The sequence below is a fragment of the Gymnoscopelus microlampas genome, assembly GCF_963454915.1.
Source record: "Gymnoscopelus microlampas genome assembly, chromosome: 17".
NCBI classification, from domain to species: Eukaryota; Metazoa; Chordata; class Actinopteri; order Myctophiformes; family Myctophidae; genus Gymnoscopelus; species Gymnoscopelus microlampas.
The window spans coordinates 12455496-12471659 of record NC_139954.1 but is presented as its reverse complement, the minus strand read 5'-3'; the positions used below and the strand labels follow the sequence as shown (position 1 = coordinate 12471659).

At 42.9% G+C, this 16164-nt stretch overlaps 2 protein-coding genes across 2 annotated transcripts in view; one reads left to right on the top strand and one right to left on the bottom strand.

Moving 5' to 3' along the window:
* hcn5 (hyperpolarization activated cyclic nucleotide-gated potassium channel 5) overlaps positions 1 to 3050 on the bottom strand; it is a gene marked incomplete at its 5' end in the record, with an annotated part of 13290 nt that extends 10240 nt beyond the window's left edge. Inside the window, 3 exons of the mRNA XM_084084124.1 lie at positions 1542 to 1646; positions 2268 to 2454; positions 2866 to 3050. Coding sequence (XP_083940250.1) covers positions 1542 to 1646; positions 2268 to 2454; positions 2866 to 3050 — 477 coding nt within the window. The remainder of the gene's footprint in view (positions 1 to 1541; positions 1647 to 2267; positions 2455 to 2865) is intronic.
* Positions 3051 to 12466: 9416 nt separating this feature from the next.
* cox17 (cytochrome c oxidase copper chaperone COX17) lies at positions 12467 to 15938 on the top strand. Its single transcript, XM_084084618.1, has 4 exons — positions 12467 to 12540; positions 13913 to 14051; positions 14177 to 14294; positions 15743 to 15938. The coding sequence occupies exons 2-3, from the start codon at positions 13936 to 13938 to the stop codon at positions 14259 to 14261; spliced, it is 201 nt and encodes a 66-aa protein (XP_083940744.1). The 5' UTR covers positions 12467 to 12540; positions 13913 to 13935; the 3' UTR covers positions 14262 to 14294; positions 15743 to 15938.
* Positions 15939 to 16164: the final 226 nt, after the last annotated feature.

Sequence of the window (16164 nt, the reverse complement as noted above, 5' to 3'; positions counted from 1 at the left end):
CTTGTGAGCTTAATAAAGTAAAATCTAATCAAATCAAATTACAGCTTGTAGACATCTGCTATTTTTGGCGCAAGACACCGGAGCGCAACTTAGTATAAATCAGCTGTAATTTGATTTGATTTGATTTGACTTTATAGTCCTTTGCATTTAATCCATCCTAAGGAGCAGTGAGCAGCCACTGTGCAGCGCTCGGGGACCAAGTTCGTCCCCATGCGCAGCACAGTGACCAAGGTGAAGCCTTGGTCAAGGGCACTGTCGGGAGTACCTAGCAAGCATGTGTTTTGGTATAGGAGGAAACCCAGAGGGAAAAAAATGCAAACATGCAAACCCTGTTTAATTTGTAGCCGGGACCTTGCTGTGAGGTAACAGTGCTAACCACTGCGCCACCGTGCAGATGGCCTTTCCCCCCGAAAAATGACTGCGTGGGTTGCCATGTAATTTTGTTGACCACCTTTAAGCTCCCAGACATGACCCCTACTAGTTTCGGTGACCCAATGACCTTTCCTCAAGCACCACCCTCAGGCCAAACTTTCCACTTGCCCACAAGTGATATCAAACTCTAATTGCCAAGCTCAGTCTGCCATGAAACTTGCCGAGTGCATTTCTGCTCCCTGAAGGTGAAACCTGATGGTGCATTCACACTGGATACTATAACAACGCATCTAGACGCGCCGGACCCCCTACGCTTCTTGTTTTGCCGTAACTGTCACGCCGGCCAAGTAATACACAATCTCATTTTATATCTAAACAGTACTAGTACACTAAAAAATGTTTCTGAAAACATTTCAGATGAGAAATAAGCAATGCAGAAACACAACCGTGATTCGTATTTTATCAGCACTGTCATCTTTGATCGTTTGATTAGATTGTAGCGAGCTGGACGTGTTGCGGTGCACAGACCTCATTTGCATAAAGTTGAACTCTATGCAAATTTCAGCCATGTTATGTCCATCATGCACTGCACGTCGCATCAGATGCTCTCCATTGAAAATGAAGAGGATCCGTCGACTCCTTCGTTAACACATCCATTGTGAATGCACCACTATTGCAACTATTATTTGAATGACCCCATGTCGCATCCTCTAGTGCCACCCTCAGGCCAAAAAATATAAACTATATATATATATATATGTATATATATATATATATATATATATATATATATATATATATATATATATTCCACCTTTCCCTACTTTTCTATGTTTCGCTTTCATCTCTCTCTCTCTACCTCCCTCCCCCTCTCCAGTTATTCTCTTCCTCCATCTATCCTTCCACCCTCCCTCCCTGAATGTCATTAATTACAAACCTTCTTAACGTACACATATAAACACAGGATACCTCAATTACAGTACATCTCAAATCTAAAAGGCAGTCTCCAGGATAAAACCTACAGATTTTGGCGACCCCATGACTTTTCCTCTAGCGCCACCCTTTGGACAAATCCAAGTTGGATAAGGAGCAGCACAGACTCTTAAACAAACCATACCATACATTAGAGTTTGAGCAGTGAACTACATCAACAATGCATTCCTTATTACCGCTATTAGAAGTATGTATCCTATAGGGAAAGCTGCTATCACATCCGGTATGAACCATGACCTCAGGTAGTTCGCACGGATCAGTTTGACATCCAGGATAGCACACTGTGAAAAGGCACAGGACAGCAATGTGAGTCAATGCACACACCCCTGTCAAAATAAGTAACTTAAACACTATATGTACGAGAATATTTTGTACAAATCGAGTCAGTGCAAGGAATATAAATACTGAATGCATTCTCTAACAGATGTCAAAATGTAATATTTTAATTTCACTTTTCAAATTAACTCTGCCTTGGATATCATTTGACAGGATCAAAACAGATTTATTTGACCAAAGCAGATGTTCAAGGTCACTGTTAAACCCAAGCACAGACGGGTCCAACATCACATCTGGGCTATGATCAGTTGCCATATACGACGGATAAGAGACACAGCCTAGTAAGTAAAGCTAGAGGAAAACAAACAGTCTATAATCTAAATCTTGATTACAAATTCTATTTCTGAGTATTTGTAATTTGCCCCGATGCACTGTAATAAAATGACAGGTGCCGACTTTGCCAAAAGCAACGATAGGGATTTATTCATCTAGTCCTTCGTGTAGCTATTGCTTAGATTACATATAGAGAAAGTAAGAGATTGCATGTGCTGGGCTGCATCTGGGATTATAATCCCCCAGATTGTAGCTGAAAATAGAGTAGCCTATAATATGGCAGCCGTTTTCACCTCAGCATCCTCTGGTATGATTCCCATTCGGAAATTCAGGGCCACGTCTATTAGGAACAGCGTGTCTGAGAACACGTTAAAGCCCTCCCATCCAAACCCATTATCTCCGTCCAGAAAAGCAATCTCCATCGGAATCCCAATCAGGTTCAGAAATGTGATGGCCATCATGCACATAATGTAATAACTCCTGAAAGAGAGGGGAAACAAAGCACTCTCTGAGTTACAAATTTATAAGTTAACTCTGAGGAGTTTACAGTGTATTTTACACATGCAGCAAATTCTAATCTACAACATCAAATTGGGGGGCTCAGATGCTGCTCTCAAGTAACAGTCGCAATTCATGCTTCCTGCTCTACTTTCACCTGCATACAGTCAACTTCAAAAGAAGTACTAACACACGGGTGATGAACACTAACCCTCTAAAACATTTCACAAAAAGATTAAGCTACCAACTAATGCTTCTACATCCCTGCCTGACTGCAAACAACTCCAATTTTGGAAGGGAGAGGATTACAAGAACGCCAAACTTGCTGAATCTGCAGAACTTTTGCAGATTCTGCAATGGCCTAGATCTGTCAAGTCAAGTTATTACGCCTACCTCATGGGACTGAACGGGTGAATGACCAGAACCTTGTTCTTCAGCTGTCGGATGCATTCCTTCTCCACGGCCACTTCGCTGCCGTACACGTACAGGGACTGGCGGTTCAACTGCGGAAGAAGGAGAGCTCTCCATCCACAGGTGGCCCTGGTGAAGCCCCCGGTCGGCCGGCCAACTTTCTCCATCCCCCCAGAATATCACGCCCCCCCCCTCCTCCTCCTCCTCCTCCTCCTCTTCTTCGTCCTCCTCTGCGTCCCCTCTGCTCAGCCGAAAGCACGGGCCATGCTCCGCTTTGCGCTCGGCTGCTCGTGTTGTTGTTGCCCCGGAGGAGTCGAGTCCAACTACGCTCTTCGCTGCCAGTCCTGTTCCTCAGCGTTTGGTCACACGGTAATTTTCCATCACCGTTCTGCAAGCAAGAGGTGCTTATTGAGGCTATGTGGAGGGGAGCCGAGTGGATACCAGACTTTCCGCTCACCCTGTCCCTCCCTCTCTCTCTCTCTCTCTCTCGCTTTCTCTCTCTTTCTCTCTGTGCCACACAACACACAAGTCTGTGTCTGTGTCAGACACGCACACACCGAGTGCTTTCTCTCTCTGTCTCTCTCCCTCCCTCCCTCTCTCTCTCTCTCTTTCTCTCTCTCTCTGTCTCTTTCTCTCTCTCTCTGCCTCCCCTTTTCTTTTCTTTTTCTCCTGGCTCATCAACTATTCAGTAACCCGCTCATCCCCCCACATGAATCAAGCCGTGTCAAAGGGGTGGTTAGGGCACCGGCTCACATTAAGACGGAACACAATGGATGGTATGTGAGGGTGGTGGCATGGTGGTGCGGGTGGGGGGGGGGTTGAATATCACAATTATCGTCATCGGAACAAGACATCTGGCAGGGCACACGGGTGGAGTTCAGTCTCGGCCATCTATACTTGGGATGTAATTAAACACGGGACCGTGTTACGTGATACTGTACATATGCTTGGTGCTCATGGCGATCTCCACAGTGCATTATTTTACATCCAATTATAAAACCAGATAAAAAACAAATTGACATAACTGATTCAGAGTGAGGATCGCAATATTATCCTCTTGCAATTTCCTTGATGGGATCCTTTTGTTTTCTTTTTCTTGGAAGAGTTACGTGATGCAATGAAACCAGAGAAAAGAGAAACAAGAAACAAGATTAAGGGATGTAGTTGGACGATTAGCTTACACGAAGGGCGGTGGAGAGGTGGACGGGGCTGTCACATGAGTGGGCAAGCCATGGAGGACACTTTGGACATGGCAACTCTCCACAACTGCACATCGCACTTCAAGGACGCCTCTAAGGAAAGGATTAAAAAGGCATTTGATTAACGTCATACACAGTAGACTCACAAGCCAGTCTCCAATTGCTTTAATCAAGAAGAGCCTGAAGCAGTCTTCCAGCTTTCATGACAGACTTGGGTGATGACCGGAAGATGAATTCAATGAACCCACGACACCATCAAATCTTTGCCAATGTGTGCTACAGTATGCAGAACAGGCACTAACTGGCAGACATTCCTTGATACCATAATTCCTTGGAGGAGTCTCAATTACTGTATAATCAATTTCAATATGGGTTTGAGTTCCATAATCCTCGATTAGTGGGGTTGGAGAGTCCCCTGATATTGTGGGTTTAAGTTCCATAACTAATACAGTTACAGTTTCAATTAGAATCGATTTTGATATTGTTTGGGTTCAAGTCCCATAACTATGTGGGTTAGAGTTCCATTTTCGTGTGGTTCGGGTTCCCCTTGTGGTATGGATTTTAGTCTTTATTTGTGTTTGTTTGTTAGCAAGATAACCTGAGAACGAAAGGGTAGATTTCATTAAATGATCAGTAGGCTGCTTCTGAAGAGATTGTTAAGGTCTTATTAATCAGGTCTGACCATAAGCAAAATAACGTGAAAATGTGTTTATGAAGCTTGGTTTGAATGGAAAGAGATGCTTAACTTTTGGGTTGAAAAAGTCAAAGGTCAAGGTCACAACAGAAGGACACATTTTCATGACACTTGGTAAGAATGATCAATATGCTGCGCTGAAGAGATGATTATGTTTGGGGTTCAAACTTCAAAGGGTCAAAGATCAAGGTCACAATTGAGAGACGTAGTGCAACATGCAGGCCGGGTCCAATCTAGCTCATGGAATTGTTGCATTTCATACCTTTTTTGGATGCGGATTACAAAGATAGACTATTCATGTTAACCATTTCATCAACCAAAATCTTTTTTTAAATACAAATTAACCTTCAAATGGTTGTTTGGTTCTCAGCCAATGCAGTTGGTAGTGCTGGTAACCTTGAGAAGTGCCAAAGGGCACGCAAGCACATCCAAACCTAAAAAAACAAGTGCCTGACAGAGGTCATACATGAAACCAGAACACAGCGTTTAGCTCCCATTAGCAATACATTTTAATCTCCCCAAAAACCTTAGGGGGAGATCAAAAACTCATTGCTAATGGCTGGAGGCTAAACTGAGCAGACAACCTCATAAGCCACAGCCCAATTCACCAGCCTGTGGATGGTGGATAATTCCCAACCCTGCCATTGTCCTATCTCTCTCCTGCGTCATTGTGAAAGTAGTAGTACAGTGGAGGACAGGATGTAATGTAGCCAACACAGACTTTAGCATCTATAATCTGAACACAGTTAATACTATTTCTCATACATAATGTCTAAAAACAGCCAGCAGCATGAGTCATGTTGTGAGCTTGTAGATCGGCTATTTTCGGCAAAGAGATTTGGTGTAGAGGGGGGAAAAGCATAGATCCCTGGGGGACACTGATCAATGAAGTATATGGGATTCAATTTGCTAAAATCCTAAAGTGTGTTGTGCTCAATTTGGTTTAAAAATACTTGTTGCTTTGTGCTCCTACCTCCTGTACCTACTTTTTAAAGTGCTTGTTAGCGAATGCTTGCTCTGCTGTTAAAACGGCTTGTGCGTCAGAGTTCATGTATGGTACAGCCTCAGCCCTCGGGATAATGTGCTGTTCCTGAGGCGAGATTGTCCTGCATTTAAATTCTGGAATCTCCTTCTGGGAACTCTGGAATCTCCTTCTGGAGAGGGGGATTTGGAGAGAGGGAGCCAGTAGGGTGAGAGGAGTCAGCCATCACCATCTGCGTCTTGCGTATAATACATGTAGCATATATGGAGGAGACAGAAGGAAGGTCACAGTCAATACGCTTAAACGCGTACAAATCTTTTCAACCGTCCCCTCTCAAGGGCAGTTGTGTTGTCGTACCACAATGTGACTGAGAAGACGAGGACACTCGCCACAGGAGGTCTGTATTAAGTGCTGCATTGCCGCTCCACTCACATCGAACTTTTTAAGCTGACACAGGAAGTGAAGCCTCCGGTGGCCGTGGGCCTTGTTAATTATACGGCTCGTGTTTGGTCTGGCATATGGCGGTGGCAAGGATTTACGCGTCAACCCTGGGGCTGACACAGAGTAAGAGAACATACCACGTAAATAAAGTCTTGCACCTGACCCTGTTTCGAATCTTACCCGAGGCGTTTTATTGCATGTCATCTCCCCTCTCTCTCCTGCCTTTCTTCTCTCTCTTTTCACTAAATTTCACGAAATAAATCAGAAATGCCAAAAGATCATCTTTGACAATGAAAGTGTCTGGGCCGTGGCACAGTCGGTAGCGCTGTCGCCTCACAACTAGAAGGTCCTGGGTCCTGGATTCCCACCGGGGACGCTGTGGGCGCTGGGGGCATGTTCTCTCCTCCACGTCATCAGTGCCCATAGCCTATAGGTGGGGTTGGCGAAAGGCCCTTTCTGTGTGGAGTTTGCATGTTCTCTCTGTGCCCCCTAGGGTAGGTACCCTCACAAAAAAAACATGCAGTAATCCTGAACTCTATACTGCCTGCCCCTGGTCAGCCGGGGCGCCTGATGGAGGGGAAAGGAACTGGTTGGTATGTCCTACCGGGGAAACTCCCCCCTGTCAGGTGATAAGAAGTGGCCTGCTCACTCCTCATGCATTGAAGGAAGCATGAGCTCAGTTCGGGGCTCTCCCCAGGCTGGCAGAGGGAGAGTAGCGGCCAGGATTACAGCTTTGGCACTGGGTGAAAAAATGGGTTGCAAAAATCATGGGATATATATATTTTTTTTTAAAGCGAAAAAAAAAAGAAAATGAAAGTGTCAACCCTCATCATACAGATTGATGACAATAGATATTTGGGTACAGGGATGACAACAGCAGATTTATAACATGCAGGGACTTTGCATAGCCTAAAGGCCATTACACACCAAGCTGACGTTGGGTCTGGTGTATGATTTGTGGTAGCGAGGCATCTGTGTAGATCGGTCACTCAATTTGCATATGTAGCATTGATAACAGAGAGGGGGACGGAGAGGGGGGAGAGCCCTCTCTTGCTTTTGCCCAGTGCGAACCAGAAAAGTAATGTGGACAGCATGCACCGAGAGAAATAGAGCGAGGCAGAGAGCATGTGCGTGTGCGCTTTGCGTGTGTGTGTGTGTGTGTGTGTGTGTGTGTGTGTGTGTGTGTGTGTGTGTGTACAGTATGTGTGTGTGTGTGTGTGTGTGTGTGTGTGTGTGTGTGTGTGTGTGTGTGTGTGTGTGTGTGTGTGTGTGTGTGTGTGTGTGTGTGTGTGTGTGTGTGTGTGTGTGTGTGTGTGTGTGTGTGTGTGTGTGTGTGTGTGTGTCTGTGTGTGTGTGTGTGTGTGTGTGTGTGTGTGTGTGTGTGTGTGTGTGTGTGTGTGTGTGTGTGTGAGAGAGAGAGAGAGAGAGAGAGAGAGAGAGAGAGAGAGAGAGAGAGAATTTGTTAACCGAAACACCAGATTTGATCATTTCATCATCATTATTTTATGGCATGCTCTCACTTCTGGCAAAAAAAACAATGTCAATTCATAGAGCAAGCTGACCGCCTTCTTGTGAGGGCTATAATGTAATGTTATTCATTCACGTATTTTCCCATTATGGAAGATTTATTTCTTCTCATGCAGGCGACGAACAATATTAACTGATAATCAGCTGTTATCAGTATGTGCAGTGTGTGCAGGAGCAACCTTTAACACCTTTTAACACACCGATGTCGCCCAATAGCGTCTCCCAACATGGTCTATAATAGTCAGGATAAGTGGGCTTGGAGTGTAGGGGCTTGATATAGGGTTATTGATTAGTAACATAATCTGCCAGGATGCTTTGCTTCTGAAAACCTTCAACACAATTCCACTTACGGTACATCTGAAGGGGTCAAGCACGGCACTAACATCATCATCAGAGATAGGGGTTCCTTTCGCTATATGCAGGATACCGAAACCAAATGTATGCACTCTTAACACAGTAAGACAGTGGTTTCTCAAAGTGGGTCCGGGGACCCCCAGGGGTCCTTGAGGGGGTTCCAGGGGGTCTCCAGCTAAATTAGTGACCGTTGGGCACTGGCCTTGCACCCGTCTGCCTGTGTCCCTTTTATGTCCATATATGGAGATCTATGTATCTATCTGTCCTTGTCCCTTTCATGCCCATATATGTAAATCCCTGATCTGGACAACCGGATATCCATATATGCCTATATATGGGTATTGGACTCGATGACGGGCACGGCGATGCGTGTGCCATGTTTAAGTCGGTCGGTTGTTCGGGCGGTTCTCGAGATACGTGAACTACAGTCGCACGCACACACACACAGTACGATCAAAATCAGTTTAACCACTTTAACCTTATACTTTGGCTATTTGAAAATAGCTGATCGACAAGCTTGAGCTTGTGAGCTTCCAGATCGGCTATATTTAAAAAAGTAATTGGACTAATTTTGAAAAATCGTACACAAATCTCTTATAGGGGTTCTTGGCACAAAATCTTTTCAGCCGCAGCCAAATATTTGCCAATTTTGGGGTCCTTGACATGACAATGTTTGAGAACCACTGCTGTAAGGTGCCTCCATCAAATGGAATATGTTACGCACAGTATAATAGACCTGCCACAGTTTTACAGGATCATTGGAATGTTTGTACTGTAGGTTCTGATGTTTGTGGTGTAAAATGTGCATTATTGGCCTGACCACTTTAATAGGTCAAAGGGCTTAGCCCTTCGCCTGATACTATCAGACTTGGAAGATAGAGCTGGGTGAAGAGACACTTACTTCAGGGCATCTGTACGCTGGTGGGCTGCCGCCTCCATCTCCCCCCTTCCATCTGGGACGCTCCACTGAACCAGTGGAAATATGCTGGTCAGGAGGAATCGCACTGTGGCCACGCACATTGCCCCACAGATCTCTGTGCAGGAACTGGAACAAGAAGGACTTTTGTTTTGTTTTTAACCTATTAAGACCTGAGGCCGATTCTACAAATGTGTACTAAATCCTAACAGTTTTTATGTTGCTATATCAGTGGTGCTCAAACGTTTTCATGTCAGGGTCCCCCAAAATGATGATATGTATTTGGCCGCAGACCCCTATCTCAAAATATTTTGTGCCAGAGACCCCCAGAAGCAAATATTTGAGTTCAAAATGTTCGCTTGGAGAGAGCCAGTAGGGTGAAAGAGGAGATACATGGAGGAGACAGAAGGAAGGTCACAGCTAATAGATCAGATCTACAAGCTTTCCCAGTTTTAACAGGTTAAAGAGCAGTGTTTGATTAATTCACGCATGCACAGTGAAGAATGTGAAGAGTGTGTTTCAGATGTGGATGCAGATTTGTCAAAGGGACAGATTATGCCGACAGCAAAAATAATGTGCTTATACTCGCTTGTTTATGTGGCACACAGCTGGCCCCAAAACCTTGAATAAGTGAGTCAGCATTAAATGTGCACGCTGCTCTACTGTACTGTGCACAGTAGAGCATGTGCATTATGTAAACACATGCACGTTCATATCCCCCCACCCACAAACACACAGTTATTTATAAACAGATATACATGCACAGATTCTGACATGTTACAGTAATGTAATGTTTATCCTATGCCTAATCAAAGGTGTTATAGAAGGGTGATAATCCTGAATGAAACAGGCCAGGGTGAGTCTATCCACCAGGTAAGAAGAGCCACGCCATATTTCAAGGAATCAAAAAAATATATATCACAAACTACCAATTCTAGGTTTCTCTTGACACTATGCAGCCATGTGATGGGTTGGATCATATAGTGCACATAGTGAATGAACTAGCACCAAAAGTTATTATTTTGCTATGTAAAGTAATTTTGTTGAGCAGCTGATATAATGATTTCTCTGTCTGCGTGTGAGTAGATCATTGTAAGCTTGCTATTGCACACCAGGTAGTGTTTATGCTAGTTCAGGCATGGACTGTCCATCGGGAAGTTTGGGAACATTCCCGGATAGCCAGCCCTGTCTCTATTTTTATTTTCAATTTTGTCCTGCTGCCAACATGAAATGAAATATATGGTGCTCTCTCGCACCCAGACATTCGCACAATTGGGGAGTGAGTGACCCCCTCATATAATGGAACTATCTGTCACAGGAATAAAGTCATTCCTGTCACGTCATAGGTTAGTTTTAATTTTTTTTACCCTGCACCTGTTGGATTTACACACCAGTTCACCTGTCTCTGTACCAATTGACCACTTGGCCAGAGGATTGACCACTAAATGCTCTGTTCATTCATTTTATCAGACATACCCTCATATTATATAATATATATATATATATATATATATATATATATATATATATATATATATATTTAAAATATATAATTAAATTGAATATTTTGCCTATAATGCCCAGGTTCAAAGTGGTTAAGGAGTAAACTTCTCCAAGTTATTTACCTATTTAGACAGTCACCGGCTTTAACGGAAGGATCACCATGACTCCATGGACTGACTTCACCTCGCAGCTTCCTTCTCAACACTCAACAGCATCTTGCATCTTACAACAGCATAGTGCCTGGGGTGATACTGGGGATCACATCTGCCTCAGGCCTGGTGGAGGTAAGGATGAGGATTACGTGGGAGTCACATCAAATATCGGCACAGCACCTGTTTTAAACAGTGGTGGAAAAGGCATTTTTTACTTAAGTAAAAGTATCAATACTGCAATGTAGAAATACTCTGTTACAAGTAAAAGTTCAAAATGTACTTACAAAAGTATAGGTATCAAAATGTAGCCCTACTTAAAGTACCAAAAGTAAAAGTACTCATTTTGTGCAGAATGTCCCATTTCACAAGTTCAAAACGTATTAAAAATCTTTTGAAAATAGCCGATCTACAAGCTCACAATGCATCCCATTGCAATGCATTGTGAGCTTGTAGATCGGCTATTTTCAAATGGCCGAAATGTATAGGGCTGAAGTGGTTACTGTATGTTTTGTAATAATAATCAAAATCTATAAAGTAATAGTAACTTCAGTTTTAAAATAATTGTAGTGGAGTAAAAGTATAATATTTGCCAAAATGTAGTGCTAGTGGAGTAGAAGTAAAAGTATTGAAAATACTCCAGTAAATGTAAAAGTACCTCAAAATTGTACTTAAGTACAGTACTTGAGTAAATGTACTTAGTTACTTTACACCACTGGTTTCAAACAGGATGCTATCACGACGGCCAGCAAAACAAAAAACAAAAAAACTGCATCAGCATTCCAACAGAGACTTTAATACTAACCACTTCCGGCGTTTATTTTTCACAACACAAAAAGTTTGTTTGTATTATGTAATGTTGAAATGACCTCATTCGTCCTCCTGTTTGGCCCTTGAGTTGACCCTGACATCTGCATATTTCAGCCAATGCCCCATAGGTGGCGCTACAAACTCTTAGGACACACCCATATGACACACGCACCCGCGCGCGCGCACACACACACGCACGCACGCACGCACGCACGCACGCACGCACGCACACACACACACACACACACACACACACACACACACACACACACACACACACACACACACAGTCACTGACCCATGTTGTGAGCCCAGCTTGGTTTACTTTTGCAAGAAAATGACCATTTCAGCTCAAGAGAGCCTCCAATAGGATGGAACAATCTATTGCATCCCCACTGTGTTATATACAGCATGCTGGGTACGTTTCGTAACTACTAGTGTTGCCATGTCCGCTTGTTATAAGCCACTTTGGACTTGGGTTTCTGTAGTAAAGTAGAGGTTTCTTGTGAATATTTGGCTTTTTTTTTATTGTGTAGTTGTAGTTGCTTATTTGGGCTTGTTTCTAAAGTGCAATTGCTTATTTGGGCTTGTTTCTAAATTGCGATTGCTTATTTGGACTTGTTTCACAATTTTTTATTAATTATTATTATTATTTTTAATTATTTTAAATTAATTATTTCAACCAGTGGTTCTGAAATATTTTCATGTCATGGACGGACCCCCAAATGAATTAATGTATTTGTCCCCGATATATTATAACTCTATGATTTGTCCCTATTAACCCCCATCTGAAAATGTTTTGTACCAGATTTGTGTTGTTAGAATGTTTCAAAAAAGCTCTGCTATTTTCAATGGATACAGTATAGGTTTAAAGTGCTCATGATGGCTTCTTTTGGGCTTGTTTTCCTAGACCTGGTTGCTTATATCTCTCACAAAATCTGGCAACGTGGGTGACTACATATCCCAGAGGTCTGCACGTTGAGCCCACGTGACATATAAGGAAGAGAGCACATGTGTTTCACTCACTGCGGTTTGATCTTGAAGTCGGAGTGGCAACAAGCAGCACCGTAGCGGCTAAACACGTGAGTTACATAACATGATCATAATATAAATAATGATGCGATCTCGTTGCGATGCGGCTGAGAAACAGCCCGTTGATGAAAGCCTTCAGTTTGTCTATCAATCAGCTCATAAATAATGTCTAGCTATTAGCGCTGTAGCGGGTTTACTGTGGTTAGTTGGTAGTTTGTACTAGGATTACTGGGGTTAGCACCGCAGCCTAGCTAACATTGGCTAACGTTAGAGCAGGGTTTAGGTAACCTTAGGCACGGGTGCCAACATTGGCACACAGGGGAGGGTGTCAGCGTCAGGGTGATCACACTAGCATAAGCGTGAGTGTATTTTTGGTTTTTAATGGAATCCCCTCACATATTTATGCAAATTACATGCACACAATTCTACGTCCATTCAAACTTCAAAATCTGACTGGGTAGGGAGTCTGGGAGATAGGTGGGTTATTGCTCTGACAGCTCTGAGTAATGATTATTGCATCCTGATGTGAATTAAAATATTTCCAATTTGGGGGGGGGGGGGGGGGGGTTATAGGCTCTATGCACAGCAGAGAAATGCAAAGAAATTGGGCCTCTTCCTTACTTCCTTCACAGGTGTTACTAATGAAGGCTCTGTTCCATTTCGTGTAGCGCAGTGGTTCTCAAACCTTTTAATGTCAAGAACCCCCATAACTCTTGAGAGTGTACGGGTCCATTTGGTTCCATTTGTACACTCAGAGTTGCACACCCAGGGGGCCATTTGGAACCCCCTCAAGTGTTTCCAGTGAGCCAACATGTACAACGTGAGCACAGACTGTTTGACCAAGAATGGAACAGAGCCTTAATTAGTTTAATTGGTAACACCTGTGATGGAAGTAAGAAGAGGCCCAATTTATTTCCAATATGGCTGCTGTGCATAGAGCCTACTATGGACAATCAAGGTTCAAGCTTGTACTTTAATGATTGTTCTTGTGTACAGGTTGTGTACAGGTACACAAGAGTACAACTTATTTTGGTTTGGCTTCCTTCAGACAATGCAGCAGCATATAATAACAACAAATATAATAATGATTAAATAAAAGGGAAAAAAGAGTGCAAAAAGAGCATCATCAAATGTGCATAAAAACACATGTGTTTTTATTTAATCAAAATCAGCAAATGGTTTGGTTTAGATTGAATGTGGTGTCATAATTAGACTAAATGTTGACATGGCACACTCACTGACTATACCACTTGTCATGTCAAAAAGGATGCTGACCCATGCGTTGGAGCATAATATACTTCGTAGTACCTCGGTGTCGCTTGCAACAACAACACAAACCCCAGATCAACAAGCTTTAACAACGCATGCGACACCCTCCAGCGGTGTATTATAGTTTAATAAACGCATTATTGTTGTTTCCAGACTCCAGAGAGACCATCATCATCATGTCGACCCCCCTGTCTGCTGCCAGTGTTGAGGCTCCAGCAAGCGAATGTGCTGAGAAGAAGCCACTCAAACCTTGCTGTGCCTGTCCTGAAACCAAGAAACCAAGGGATGCTTGGTAAGTCATGTGTCAGGGAATGTTGCAATATTCATACTCTATTACAATGGTTGTAATGACACTACTTGTTTTTGGTGTAGACTATTTTTTTAAATTATTGTTTTACTCCCTTACACACCCCCTAGCATCATTGAAAAGGGAGAAGAGAACTGCACAGACCTGATCGAAGCTCACAAAGACTGCATGAGGGCGCTTGGATTCAAGATCTAACGTCTCCATATTGTGTGTTCGTGTGAGTGTTTGGTAAGTATCGACACAAACATGCAAACAATGACTGCTACCACATTTTGTGAATATGCAGACTTGTTTACGACAATCTCCAGCAAACAATAATGGTGCCTGTGGGTCTATAATTAAACCATTACTGGTCCAACTGGCGTGGCGTTGTATTGAGTGATTTTGGTGGAAGTTGGAACATCATGTTCATGGAGGCGCTTGGATTCGGGAGGGGCTGGGAGAGGGGAGTGATGCATGTCAGTATTGTGTCCATCCATTGTGTCCCATGGGGCATGTGCCTCCATCCATGTGATCTTTCTGGATCGTTTTACTTGTATGCGGCAGTCCAGGCTAGCATGACGTTTTTATCACTGCAGACCTGGCCTGTGGGTGCAGACCTTGATGCTCGCACTGCAAAATCCAAGTCTGCATGTGTAACCAAATGGATTTGGTTATTTGTGCAGTGTGCACTCAAGTTTACAAATTGATACATTAACATTAAGAGTTATGTTTGTTTTGTAGAAAATGGCATGTTGAGTACTCTTTGCCCTTAGTTGGCAAAGGTTAAAAACCTCCCAGGTGACGTGTTTCTGCTCAGTGAGCCTTCATCGGGGAGCCTAATGAAGGTTGGGTGATTTTTAATCTTTGCCAACTAAGCCATGAAGACTTTTTCAACTGTGCATTGGATCCTGAAATATGGTTTTGTACCAAGGAAAAGTAACTTGTACTCTGCTATTGCTTATGAGCTCAGCTGATGCTCTCCAAAAAAGAGCACCTGACTCCAGTGGGAAGTAGTTGCAGATCCATGAAGCACTCTTAACATTTCTTAATGTGGATACATTAACATGTGATTTCCCCCCCCCCTTCTGTGCACTTGTCCTTCCCCTATTTAAATGGAAGTGAAGCCATAATGTGGTGCATGTGTGATTGAAGGGATGTGGCTTTTTCTTGTGTAAAAGGTTGTACATGAGTTTCCATTGTTTGTATAGCATTACGTAGATTCTTAGCAATGGTTTTAATTGCATTTACCCGTGACTGGTATATGCCTAAGGGGTATGAAACCCTAGGCTGTAGTTTGTTTCCTGTACCAGTCAAGTGCCAACATGACAGTATTGTCAATAATTGCACACCTAAATCTAACACATCCACCCGTTAATTTGATGTGCTGCAGCATGCAATGTTTTTTACCCTACTTAGTTTTTATCCTGAACGGAAAACAAACTACAAAATAAATCTAGGGTCTCGTGCTCCTTGGTATATCAATGTAGAATACAATGCATGAAAGAACTTAAAGAGAGGGGGGGAAAAAACTAAATAAACGACAACTCAATGGTTTTCAGTTCTCTCATCTCCACACTTAATCCCATTCCACCCAACCACCCACGTCCCTCTTCTCTGAAAGGGGAACTTGACTAATTAATTCAATGAATTGTGAAATTGCTTAATTGTTCATACATCTTCATCTTTTTTTGCAGTGTGTTGCTGAGTGACTGAGAAGGGGACCATGGATATTCCTTGTCTTTGTATTTATATCAACCCCAAGGGAATGAGCCATTGGAGATAAATGTGACTATGCTGTTAATATTTTCAAGACTTTAACTTAAGAAATCATGTGAATGTGTCCTCTGCTGTTTGTAGAAATGCAATAAAATGTATCCTGTGCAATAATGACTACTTTTTTTTGCTTGACGTAATTCTCAAATTGGTTATAATTATTCTTGAGACACTGACTCAATGATATTTCATTGACAAAAGTTAAAAATGACAGGCATTTGTATTGACAATTTTATTATGGGAACCTCCTTTCATCTGTTAAAGGTTCTCACTCAGAATAAAGGCTGGTTCTAAATCTTCCTGTGAAAAGGGTTGCCTGCCTGCCACAGTTGCTGTCCCTGGT

Excerpts from the sequence above, each read along its gene's own strand:
- cox17 (XM_084084618.1), top strand. The coding sequence starts at position 13,936 with ATGTCGACCCCCCTGTCTGCTGCCAGTGTTGAGGCTCCAGCAAGCGAA. Across the intron at positions 14,052-14,176 it reads AAGAAACCAAGGGATGCTTG|CATCATTGAAAAGGGAGAAG; the intron begins GTAAGTCATGTG and ends CACACCCCCTAG.